Source organism: Mus musculus, chromosome X (assembly GCF_000001635.26).
Source record: "Mus musculus strain C57BL/6J chromosome X, GRCm38.p6 C57BL/6J".
NCBI lineage: Eukaryota > Metazoa > Chordata > Mammalia > Rodentia > Muridae > Mus > Mus musculus.
Genome location: NC_000086.7, coordinates 102,590,911 through 102,603,721, shown reverse-complemented (window position 1 = coordinate 102,603,721; position 12,811 = coordinate 102,590,911). Strand labels below are relative to the sequence as shown.

At 39.7% G+C, this 12,811-nt stretch overlaps 1 protein-coding gene across 5 annotated transcripts in view; it reads left to right on the top strand.

Moving 5' to 3' along the window:
* The window catches only part of Phka1 (phosphorylase kinase alpha 1), a 130,327-nt gene that overhangs the window by 40,580 nt on the left and 76,936 nt on the right, over positions 1 to 12,811 (top strand). For all 5 annotated transcript variants that reach the window (NM_173021.3, NM_008832.2, XM_006527894.4 and 2 more), the window contains exons 11-13: positions 5,441 to 5,536; positions 6,213 to 6,320; positions 11,017 to 11,095. In NM_173021.3, the coding sequence (NP_766609.2) occupies positions 5,441 to 5,536; positions 6,213 to 6,320; positions 11,017 to 11,095 (283 nt within the window). The remainder of the gene's footprint in view (positions 1 to 5,440; positions 5,537 to 6,212; positions 6,321 to 11,016; positions 11,096 to 12,811) is intronic.

Below are 12,811 nucleotides of genomic sequence, written 5' to 3'. Positions count from 1 at the left end.
GGTCAAGCCGGGTTTCCTGCTTTCCTAATGCTGTCTCAGGTCCCAGGCGATTGGATTGGAACAGAAGTTGTGTTCCATTCACCGGTGGTCCTAAGATTGCCTGGAGAGTCCTCTAGGGGACCTTGGGTGTCTGCCGACTCTGCGCCCAAGGTGACCCAGTGCTGGTGTCAACTGGAAGGACTTGTGACCCTGCCTGATCTCTCTGTTTACAAAACTTTGACAAACTGCAACAACAGCAGTCAGGAGCAGCAGCTGCCTCAGAGTGTCCCAGGCCATCTCAGAACTCTGGCATTTATATCCTCTGAAGAGTCCCCAGAATTCCAAATGTAAACTATCTGCAGCTGGCAAAACCATGTCACTGCTAATGCATGAGGCAAATCATAATCACTCGTGAAGCAGCCACTTCTCCCACACCTGGGATTAAAACAAAAACATATTCATGGAACATAAATAACCAGGTTTTTGAAGAAACCAAAACTCCCACTTACATTTCCCCCATTTAGTCCAAAATGGCTTTTTTCTAACATCAATAAACTATATGCAATAAGAACAATTATGAGAACTATCAAGTAAGAATTTTGTTTACAATGTCCAGTCTATATGTATTTGGCAGTCTTGAAGAAAGCACTGCACTATCTATCCTATCCTATTGAGTCTAAAGTTTTGAATCTAAATTACTTTCATAAATTTCTTCTATCAAACTATAAACATCTTTTTAAACCTTAAAGCATTTCCTTAGATTCTAAACAACTTAAGCTTTTCTGTGTTTAATCTTTAATAAGGAAGATTGTAAGACTGTTAACTATATAGTCTTCAACCCTGTCAGCGACCTGAGTAAGCAGGAAGTTCCAAGCAAGCAGCTTCCAAAACTGTAGAGGTTCTTCATGCCCAACATTTTCTTTGAAGAAGATTGGGGGGTGCTTCCAGGAGCAGATGTGTTGCTCTGTGAAAAAAACCCTTTTATTATTAAAAAATCTTTTTATTATTAAACCAACTTAAATGCCATATTCTCTAGATCTCTGAAGTGTTTGCAGACCACCTATTTATCCCAGTATATCTTAATAGCCAAACATTATTTGCTTCTAGCTATTTACTCTCTGTTTAACTTTGAAAACATATACAAGACTAAATAAAGCTTATTTCTGTAATTAACTGAACTAGTACCTAACAAGACAACAAAGTAAGATTATTTATAGGTGACTAACTACTTACTAACTTACATTTCTAATTATCCTAAACAGTTTGCAATAGTAGCTGTTATAAGACTAGAACTTTACATTACATTTTTAAGTGAGTTGTATATGTACAATACATTAAGCAAGATTTGAACAAAATAAGCTTAAATTTCTAACAACAATACAATAATTCATATCAATGTAAAATACTTGAGAGTAGTAGATTTAGTAATGTACCTTTTATCCTGTCATACTGTACTTCTTGCTGCTGAGCCTTGAGCTGGGGCCACAAAGCAAAATATTAATAGCAAAATATTATATAGTATATCCCTCCTGGCTGTAACAAAAGGATGGACCATCTAGAGACTGCCATATCCGGGGATCCATCTCATAATCAGCTTCCAAACACTGACACCATTGCATACACTAGCAAGATTTTGCTGAAAGGACCCAGATAGAGCTGTCTCTTGTGAGACTATGCTGGTGCCTAGCAAACACAGAAGTGGATGCTCAGAGTCAGCTATTGGATGGATCACAGGGCCCCCAATGGAGGAGCTAAAGGGATCTGCAACCCTATAGGTGGAACAACAATATGAACTAACCAGTACCCCGAAGCTCTTGACTCTAGCTACATATGTATCAAAAGATGGCCTAGTCGGCCATCACTGGAAAGAGAGGCCCATTGGACATACAAACTTTATCTGCCTCAGTACAGGGGAACGACAGGGCCAAGAAGTGGGAGTGGGGGGGGGGCGTGTGGGGGACTTTTGGGATAGCATTGGAAATGTAAATAAAATAAATACCCAATTAAAAAAAAAGTATATCCCTCCTGTCCCTGCACTCACTTGTTCAGTGGGAAGCATCTACAAACTCTGGGAAGCCTCAGCTTTCTTACTGAGGACACATTGCTCCCAGAAAGGGCTCATTAGTGTCTGTGGACAAAGTACTCTGTTTCTCAGAGTTAATACACAGGCTATTTTGATCTCTGAGACTTTTAGCGGCTTGGTTACAGTTTCTTTTCAAATGACCAAATTTACCACAGTTGAAGCACTGGGAAGGGTAGTGGTAGTAATCTCATAACCCCAGACTGCCGCTCTGGTGCAGTTGGTTAGAAAGATAAGCACTGGAGAAGCCAGGAAAAGTTAAACACACAGCTGGAGTCTCCTAAGGGAGAAGATATTTGGCTGTTCTCCCAGAAGTGCTGGGGAAAAATGTAGTTTACAGCCTGGTAATCCTTTGGTACCTGTTGAGCCAGTCTCCTCCCATATCACCCAGGATATTATGCTTGTTTATCCCAGACTCCTAAATCCTTGAGCATTACTTCTTGGCCATAAAACTTACCATTGTGAGAGATGTCATTTGTAATTTATAACAAGCTCAGTAACTTTTGTGTTGTATTATGTTCATTTCCATTACTCTCCTTAGACCCTTATCCTGAGCATTGTTTCTGAAGTCAAGAAGAAGTCATCTTACAGATAAAGCCCTATGTATGCCCTTTGTAAAGAACTTCAGTGTGAACACGTCTTAAGCTTTTAAACCCTGTATTCACAGGGCTGAGTTAATTGTTATTTGATTTTTTCCAAAATAGAGCTGTATTTAAATATGGCTAAAGTAAAATGAACTGGGTCAGACTCGAGAAGTCCTGGGCCAGGACTGGTTACCAAAATTGGGCTGATCCTAGTTTCATTCTTACTTTACCCTGATCATTTTTCACTGCTTGCCTTAAAGCCTCTAGGAACCCCTCCACAATACTCAAACCATGCCCCAATCTATTAAACACATTTGGACAAATTTGTGACTTTGTCAATATCCTATTTATACCATGAAGCAGCTTGGATGAAGCTATTGTGTTAAAGAACTATGTAATATGTTTTCTGCCATAAATTATAGGTGTGTGTTGTGTGTGTTCATTTTTGTTTTACTTCTTTTGAGCCCAAGGCCTTGTGTATGTATATACTAGGCCCACTGAGCTGTATCCTGACCCTTCCCTTTTATATAGTTTAATGTATTATTATGTTTCAGCAAATGCTAAGTAAATAACATAATCCTAACATAATAAATAACATAACAGCAGCCAAATCTAGAGAGGAGAGATGACAGGGGTAATGGGAAGGTATTTATAATCAAAGTATAGTGACATATACATATGAAATGTCATAACAAATTCCATTATTTTATATACTAATTAACAAAAGTAATTCATAAAAATGTAGGTTTAAAATCCTAGTCAATGGTCTGGAGAGATTTCTCAGTGGTTATAAACATTTGCTGCTCTTGCAGATGACCAAAGTTCAGATCCCAGCACCCACATCAGAAAGCTCAGAACCAGTTCCAGGGGATACTAGGCCTTCTTCTGACCTCAGCAGGTGTGTGCACATGCACATGTGCATATACATGCAAACACAAACACACACTCAGATGGATATACATGCATAAATAAAAATAAAACTTAAAAAGAAATGAAGTATGAGCCAAGTTAAGGACTTGTGAGATAGCTCCATGATTAAGAAGAGCACATAATGGTTTTCCAGAAGACCCAAGTCTAATTCTCAGCAAACTTTGTCATAAGGTTCACAACACTTGTAGGTGGTACAGTCACGCCTCCAAGGGTACATGTTCATATACTCACACAAAAACACATATGCATACATATTATTTTTAAAAAAATAATTTTTACCATGGATAGTGGCACATATCCTTAATCCTAATACATGGAAGGCAGAAGCAGACAGATCTCTGAGTCTAAGGCCAGCCTGGTCTACAGCATGAATTCCAGAACAGGCAGAGCTACATAGTATGACCCTGTTTTCAAAACAAAACAAAAGCAAACAAAAAGCATCATTTACAAGTATTTTTAATTGAAATAGAATTGTACCACATTCCCCACGTCCTTTCCTTCTTCATACCCCTCCCAGCTTCTGTCTTTCAAGCCTCACCCAACTTCTCTCAAGTTGATACCTTCTTTAAAACAATACATGTTTACAGACAAAAGTCAGGGGGCTGGAGAGATGGCTGCTCTTCCAGAGGACCTGTGTTCAATTTCCAGCACCCACATGGCAGCTCACAACTATCTGTAACTCCAGTTCCAGGAGATCTGACATGCCCTACACAGACATACATGCAAGCAAGACACCAATGCACATAAAAAATAAAATGTATCATTAAAATTTTTAATTCAAAAATTCTTAGTAAATTAAGTGCTTATTAGTAAACTACAGGTTTGGAACCTCTTTAAACATAATCCTTATGTTGATGGACTTCAATTGCAAATACCTACTACAATGAAATGCATATTAAATGCATTAAAATATGCACAATTTCCATGATACATTTAATGAGTACCTACCTTAGTTAGGATGCTACTGCTGTGAAAAAACCCCATGCCTAATGCAGCTTGGGGAGGAAAGGGTTTATTTCCATATCCTGAATTACAGTGCATGGAGGGAAGCCAAGGCAGGAACTCAAACCCATTAGGAACCTGGAGGCAGGCGCTGATGCAGAGGCCATAGAGGAGTACTGCTTACTGGCTTGCTCCTCATGCCTTGCTCAGCCTGTTTTCTCATAGAACCAGAGTAAGGGATCTTGGAATCAGGACAGAACACACCCAGACACCAAATTTTTCGCACAAAGGAACAGTTTGTGCAGGAGTGGTTTATAAAGAGAGAAAAGGGGAAGCCAGTGTTCGGATGAGTTGGTGTGCCCTGATTGGACATGTTAGCCAGTATAGCCAAATAATAGAATTTGATTGTTGGACCTTGTCATTTTGACTCTTGAACCTTGGTGATCAGTCTCAGGAATGAGTCAGTGACTAAATAAGGGAATGTACATTGGGAGCTAGCTTTCGGAAAGTAATCTAACAGTTTAGCAAGAGAGAGGGTAAGGGGAAGGCGAGGCCTGCCAGTGTCATGGTTGCAATGCTTGAGCCTGTTAAAAAGCTATTTACCCAGGACCACTAGCCCAGGGATGGCACCACTTGCAATGGGCTGGGCTTTCCCCCATCAATCGCTGACTAAGAAAGTGCTTTACAGGCTTGCCTGCAGCCTAATCTTATGGAGGCATTTTTATTTTCCACTGAGGGCCCCTCCTCTCAGATGATTCTAGTGTGTATCAAGTTGACACAGTACCATTCTCCCTTTCCTTTCCTTTTTACTTGGTTAAATAAGCTCTGTTGTAATTGTGCTTTTTTTTTCTTTATCCTTCTGCTCTGATTCCCATATAAAGTCTCTAAAATTTTGGTTTTCTACTTTTCTTTTCTTTTTCTGCAGGTTCAAGAATATAGAGAGGCTCTTGATGCAGTCCTCATCAAGGGCAAAAATGGAGTCCCTCTTCTTCCAGAGCTGTACAGTGTCCCTCCTGACAGGGTGAGTTGGATAGTGCTGGACCATTGACGGGAAAGGAACCATGTTTCTATGATACTGACTCATCTGAGTCACGGTGTTTGTGACTTTGTATCTTGGGACTTTAATATTCTAAGGTTTTGGTTTTCACAGTAGGACAACAGAAACAATTTCCTTCAGAAATAAATTGTTAAAACAGTCTCAATTATGGTGCTGTTGTACAATGAGATGTAAATGAAAGCAGATATAAATTCTGAGAATGATGTACAGATCAGTATGTGGAACCAGAGTGGTGTTCCGTGTCAGCTTGTTATCTTCTGAAGCCAGTAATCTTAAGATGGCTGGTGTAAATCAGACTTAGAAAAATCAGACTTCGCCATTGTGAAGGAGAATTAGACATGGTAGCAATACAGCCTTACATTCTGGTGGGGATTTGGAGAACATTTGCTAACAGCATCCAGTGTCACCTGAGAATTTATTACAAAAACTTTCATCCACACCTACCGTACCTATTCAGTCTGCATTTTCATAAGATTTTTGGGTGATCTGTTCATATATCACATCTTGAACACTGTCCTACTTAGCTTTTCAATCCATTGCCTATAAACTATAAATCAAACTAGACGCCAGTCTTTTATCGTCTAGTGTCTTAAGCTTTCCAGTATTGCCTCTCATTTGACCTCTTTATCTCGTCATTTAGGTTGATGAAGAGTATCAAAATCCCCACACTGTGGATCGAGTCCCTATGGGAAAATTGCCTCACATGTGGGGTCAGTCTCTATACATTTTAGGAAGCTTGATGGCAGAGGTAAGGGAAGATTTCAAAGCTATCCCACCTTTTATTGGTTTGTTTACCATAGTCACTATAATAATCAGATTTGCAATGAGCTGAAGTCAAAGGATTTCTTCATCCTTTTATACTTTGACTTAATTACAGCCTTTCCTCTAGCTTGTCTGCATGGGCTATGGCCATTGCTTGACAAAAAGTTCTTGCTCCCTGTCTGTTATGCTGCCCATAGCTCCCTACTTGGGCATTGTACTTGGTGCTGTTCAGGAATCAAGTTGTGCATCTTTCCCTTTCAAAACTCCCCTAGGTGACTTGCCTGGTGACTAAGCAATTACTGGTGATAGATTAAATGCCAACCTTCCTAAGCATCATAAGATTTTATTCCCTAATTGAATTAAGTGATCATTCGGGGCACTTTGACTTGCTTGGTAATAACAATGTGGTCTTTCTGTTTTGTTAGTTAATGGGTTTTTGTTGTTCTTATTGTGTTTTTGTTTGTTTGTTTTTGTTTTTTACTTTTTGGAATGGAACTTCCAATGTCAAACTCTGTTAAGACAGCTCTTAATGAAGCACAATTTTGTATCCAGTTTCTGGGGGTTGCATTTTGAGCCTACACAGAAGGCTATTTCTTCTAAAAAAGTTTTCTAGTCCTTTCTGAAAACTCTATTTTCAACACTGTAGGTTATGTTTAAGAGCCAAGGTCTTACTATGTAGCAGTAGTAGCTGGTCTTGAACTTGCCACATAGACCAGGCTGGCCTTGAACTTGCAGTGATTCTTCTGTGTTTGTTTCCTGAGTTCTGGGATTACAAGTGTGTTCTATCATGCCTAGCATGGCTGTTTTGATGTGAGAGACCCAAGTTCTTAGAGAATCTAGTTTGGAACTTAGCTGGCATTTCTGAGTAAGATATTTTCCTGTTTATATGGCCATTTATTTTCTACAGCTGTGTTTTTGTTTTGTTTTGTTTTGTTTTTTCCCTGTGGCCATGGCTGTTTGATAATCTTGAATTGACATGACTTTGGATTTAGCAATAATGGGCATAATGCTTCAAAGTAATCCGTGTCCAGTAACTTTCTTGTCTGACAATAAATGAAATGGGACAAAAAGGAAGGATTCAGTATTATCAAGGAAAAAGATGAGTGAGCTCATTTTATTTAACAACATATGGAAACTAAGTAAAAAGATTTCCACTAATCAAAATGTACAGCGGGCACATGGACAAACAAGCAAACAGTGCTTACTATCAATTTTTAAAAATATTTTTTATTATTACGTATTTTCCTCAATTACATTTAGAATGCTATCCCAAAAGTCCCCCATACCCTCCCCCCCACTCCCCTACCCACCCATTCCCATTTTTTGGCCCTGGTGTTTCCCTGTACTGGGGCATATAAAGTTTGCATGTCCAATGGGCCTCTCTTTCCAGTGATGGCCAACTAGGCCATCTTTTGATACATATGCAGCTAGAGTCAAGAGCTCCGGGTTACTGGTTAGTTCATAATGTTGTTGCACCTACAGGGTTGCAGATCTCTTTAGCTCCTTGGATACTTTCTCTAGCTCCTCCATTGGGGGCCCTGTGATCCATCCAATAGCTGACTGTGAGCATCCACTTCTGTGTTTGCTAGGCCCTGGCCTAGTCTCACAAGAGACAGCTATATCAGGGTCCTTTCAGCAAAATCTTGCTAGTGTATGCAATGGTGTCAGCGTTTGGAAACTGATTATGGGATGGATCTCTGGATATGGCAGTCTCTAGATGGTCCATTCTTTTGTCTCAGCTCCAAACTTTGTCTCTGTAACCCCTTCCGTGGGTGATTGTTTCTAATTCTAAGAAGGGGCAAAGTGTCCACACTTTGGTCTTCATTCTTCTTCAGTTACATGTGTTTTGCAAATTGTATCTTATATCTCGGGTATACTAAGTTTCTGGGCTAATATCCACTTATCAGTGAGTACATATCATTTGAATTCTTTTGTGATTGTGTTACCTCACTCAGGATGATGCCCTCCAGGTCCATTCATTTGCTTAGGAATTTCATAAATTCATTCTTTTTAATAGTTGAGTGGTACTCCATTGTGTAAATGTACCACATTTTTTTGTATCCATTCCTCTGTTGAGGGGCATCTGGGTTCTTTCCAGCTTCTGGCTATTATAAATAAGGCTGCTATGAACATAGTGGAGCATGCGTCCTTCTTACCGGTTGGGACATCTTCTGGATATATGCCCAGGATTTAACATATTTTGAGAATTCCATGTATGTGTGCTGCTTTTATATTATTTTCACTTCTTGCTCCTTTTCACATACAGAGACTGCCAAGTCCATTTAGTGGTACTTATATGTGTATTTAGGATTGACCACTTGGGACTGGATACCCTGTCAGGGGGCTCATTCCTGGAGAAGACTGGTTCTCCCTGTCTCAGCAGCCATTAATTGCCTATAGATCTTTGTCTAGAGTCCCTGAGATTTTTCTCCATTCATGTTGCCATGTCTATTGGTGGTGTCATTGTGGAGGCCTTACTTAGGTGACCGTGGTTTTTAAACTTTCATGCATGTATGCAGCTTCCCTGTCATATATAGGAAGTACAATATATTGCAGCAGAAGTCCTGGTCCCCTAGCTCTCAAAATCCTTCCACTTGCTCTTCCATTATGTTCCCTGAGCCTTAGGTATAGGGGTAATGTGCATTTTGTCTATAGGGGTTGGGTACCCCAAAGTCATTTGTTCTCTGCATTTTAACCACTTGTGGTTTTCTGTAATGGTCTCTGTCTGCTGCAAAGAAAAGCTTCTTTGATGAGTGGTGAGAGCTACATGTACCTGTGCGGATAAGGATGGGTACTTAGAATCCAGTTAGGAATTAATACTGGTTCAGGAAAGTGGCAGTAGTAGGTTCTCCTCTAAGTTCGTGACCCCAACAGCCAAGGGTAATTGGCTAGGTTTCCAGTATTAGACATGGGTTCCTTCCTATTGAGTAGTCCAATTCGACAACCATTGGTTGCCTCTATGAGATAAGTACAAATATTGGACCCTTGGGGCTATCTTACCATACTGGTCGTAATTGTGGTTCATAGGTTTCAAAACTGGCCAGGACTATTGATTGTTTTCCTCCCTTGGCAGTTTGTTTAGCACTTTTGGTCGTTAGAAGGCTAATTATGAGGTAGGAAGCTTTCTGGTCAGTTCCAGCTTAATTCCTTCCAGTCCTGTGTCTAAGGATATGGTGTCTTCAGCTATTAGATCTCACCTTAAAGTTCTGTGAGGCAACCAAGGAAAATAGCAGTAGCCTACATTTATACTGTGGAGCCTCTATCTCTCTCTCTGTCTGTCTCTGTCTGTATCTGTCTCTGTCTGTCTGTCTGTCTGTCTGTCTGTCTCTCTCTCTCTCTCATTCTCTCTCTCTCTGCTTAAAGAAATATAAAATGTTTCCCTTTGGCTCTTCCAAACATGTTTAGTATTATTTATCCCTTTGCCATCCTTCTCCCTTTCCAGTTAAATCTCCACCCCCTATTTTTCCCATTTCCCTCTTTTTAAAAAACATTACATTAGGTTGTTTTTCCCTCATTTATCTGTTATGCCATATAAACATATCCAGAAAAGATAGTGGAATAACCAGAAACTTCCTATTTATTTATAATTTATAACCTGCTTTTCTTCTAAAAAATAAGGATTTGTGGCACCCACTAAATATAAACCAGACAAAATTAATTTGGAGATGAATTCTGGGTTTTCAAGCATTTTTATACAGAGCAACTGTTTGTCTTTTGTCATTTCCCCCTAAAATACTAACTTTACTTTTTTTTTAACTATTTTTAAATTTTATTTTATTATTATTTTTATTTGCTTACTCTATGTGTGGATGCTTTTTATACTATGTACCATATGTGTATAGTGCCTGTGGAGGGAGAAGAGGCATCAGCTTACCTAAAACTGGTATTAGACAGTTGTGAGCTTCCAGGTGGGTGCTGGGAATGGAACTCAGGTCTTCTGGAATGCCAGTCTACATACAGGGTGCTATCTGAGGGGATCCAGGAGGCTCTGGCCCAGCCACAGCAGCCAGAGGGTTACAGCTCTCTGACAGGAAGCCAGAGTGTGGTGGGCTGCTGGGCCTCTTCTGTGGCCACAGCTTCCCTGGAGTTGGTGACAGACAGTGGAATACAGCAGACATCTAGGGGCCAAGGTCAGGGCCACCAAGCTTGTGGAAGTGGCTGTGGTCAGGTTCACACACCTGTCTGGTTGGGCTATGTCGAGGTCCAGCTTTGGGAGGGAAAGCTTTTCCCTGGAGTGTTATAGCTTGATAAAAGAGGCACTCTCAGATGATCTTTATTCCCTGTAGATAGGAACTTATAAACCTTTGGGGGTAGGTTGGGATCTAGAGGCAGATGCTTTCTAGTGGCTTGGTTTGAGATATTAGGAATGCCTCATCTGCTTGTGGAAGGACTTCAGGTATTGTCCCTTATGTGACTGATTGTGATGGTCCTCTCAATGGGGTGTCATGGTTATGTATGCCAGGACAGGAACCCGGTCAGGAATATATTTAAATGCCTACTAAACATGTACTGTTCTCAATGATGAGAATTGCAGGGGTTTCTGAATATGCTCTGCCTTACTTACATAGTCCACTGCCCCACACTGGAAGAGCAGCCAGTGTTCTTAACTGCAGGGCCATCTCTCCAGTGCCCCAGCTTTATTTTTGAGGCTTATTAATTTTGTTTTTATGGATTTCCTTCAGGGATTTTTAGCTCCTGGAGAAATTGATCCCCTGAATCGTAGGTTTTCTACTGTGCCAAAGCCAGATGTGGTGGTTCAAGGTATGTATTACTCTTAGCAACAGAAATATTGTACTAAAGGTCTGATTAGGCAAAGAGATTTGGGGGCTTTGTGTTGGGCTTCAAGTCTGTAACAAATTTGGTTTAGTTTGGTTTCAAAATTGCTGTTAATAATAAATCAATGAAAGATGATCTCAGAGGATTGTAAAATTCTTTTTGACATACCTCATTTCTGGGAATTATTTTCTCTAAAATTCCATGACATTTTATTCCACTGGTTACTGTTACATTCTTTTAAATCACATTTTCTGAGCTTTTGCTGCTAGTATACCTTTCTTTTCATAACCTCCTATGCATTAACATCCTGCCTGCATTAGGCTGTTAAGGCCTGTTTCCCTCATAGTACATTTGTTTCTAATCATTACTTACTAGGAAGTATATCTAAAAGTTTTCTGTTAAGAATTAACTTAAATGTGAGAGTATCTACAGTATGCAAACACTGAACTGAGTTCTCTAAATATTAAGAATCCAAGTAGGGCTGGAGAGATGGCCCAGCTGTTAAAGGCTAGGCTCATCACCAAAAATATAAGAATCCAAGCCTTTGGCTGGGTGTAGTAGTACATGTGTTTAATCCCAGCAGTGGGAAGCCAGAGGCAGGCAGATCACTGAATTCAATTTTAGCTTCTTTTATATCAGGAGTTCAAGGCTAGGGTTTCTATTGCTTTCAAGAGACACCATGCTATCTACTATTTTTATCCTTAATATTTTTAAATATCCACGACGCTAGTACCCTCTAATTAGGGCTGGCTTACACTTCAGAGGTTTAGTCCATTATTGTTATGATGGGAAGCATGGCAGCATGCAGGCAGACAGGATGCTAGAGAGGTAGCTGAGAATTCTACATCCAGATCAGCAGACAACAGGAAGACAGAGAGACTGGGTCTGACTTAAGCTTCTGAAACCTCCAAGCCTACCTCCAGTGATACATTTCTTCCAACAAGGCCACACATCCAAATCCTATCAAATAATGCCATGCTTTACAAACCTATGGGAGCCATTTTCACTTAAACTATCACAGAGATCCTGTCTGAAAAAATTCCTAGTCAGAATTTCAATGAATGAACTCTGTGTTAAACACAAAAAACACAAAGCTGGTCTCTTTCCTATCTATCCTTCTTACTTCCCCCAAAGTTGTTGATATTTTTACCTTCCTTGTTTCTTTCAATATTTCCATTATCCTGGTTTTTGGTTTTAGACATCTTGATGTGAATTTTCATTCAACATCACTCTTCAATATGGTGTCAAGTTCTACTATAAAAATTCTTTAAGATATTCCTAGTCATTTGGATTTTTGATTCTGTATGGAAAATCAGCCTATTTTCTAAAGCTGCTTATACTTGATTCTCTGTGTGATAATATAGGTGGTCTTTGCTTCTTGTTGCTACTAGCAATGAGAAACTATTGTTCTTCATCCCCCATAAGAAGGCATGTTTTCCTCTGAGGTTTAAACGTTCTTGCTATGCTGATCTTCTATTTGTTCTAATTCATATATTTATGACTTTGAAGCTCAACTCACAGTCTTCTTTCTCCTCCCAAAATTCTGTCATAAAACTAGATTTCAGCATTGGTGTAGGTGATAGCTACTATTTTTACCCTTAATATTTTTAAATATTCATGACACTAGTACCCTTTTTCTGTATCTCTAGGTTACATACCATGTCTTGGTTACTTTTCTATTGCTGTGACAAAACACCATGA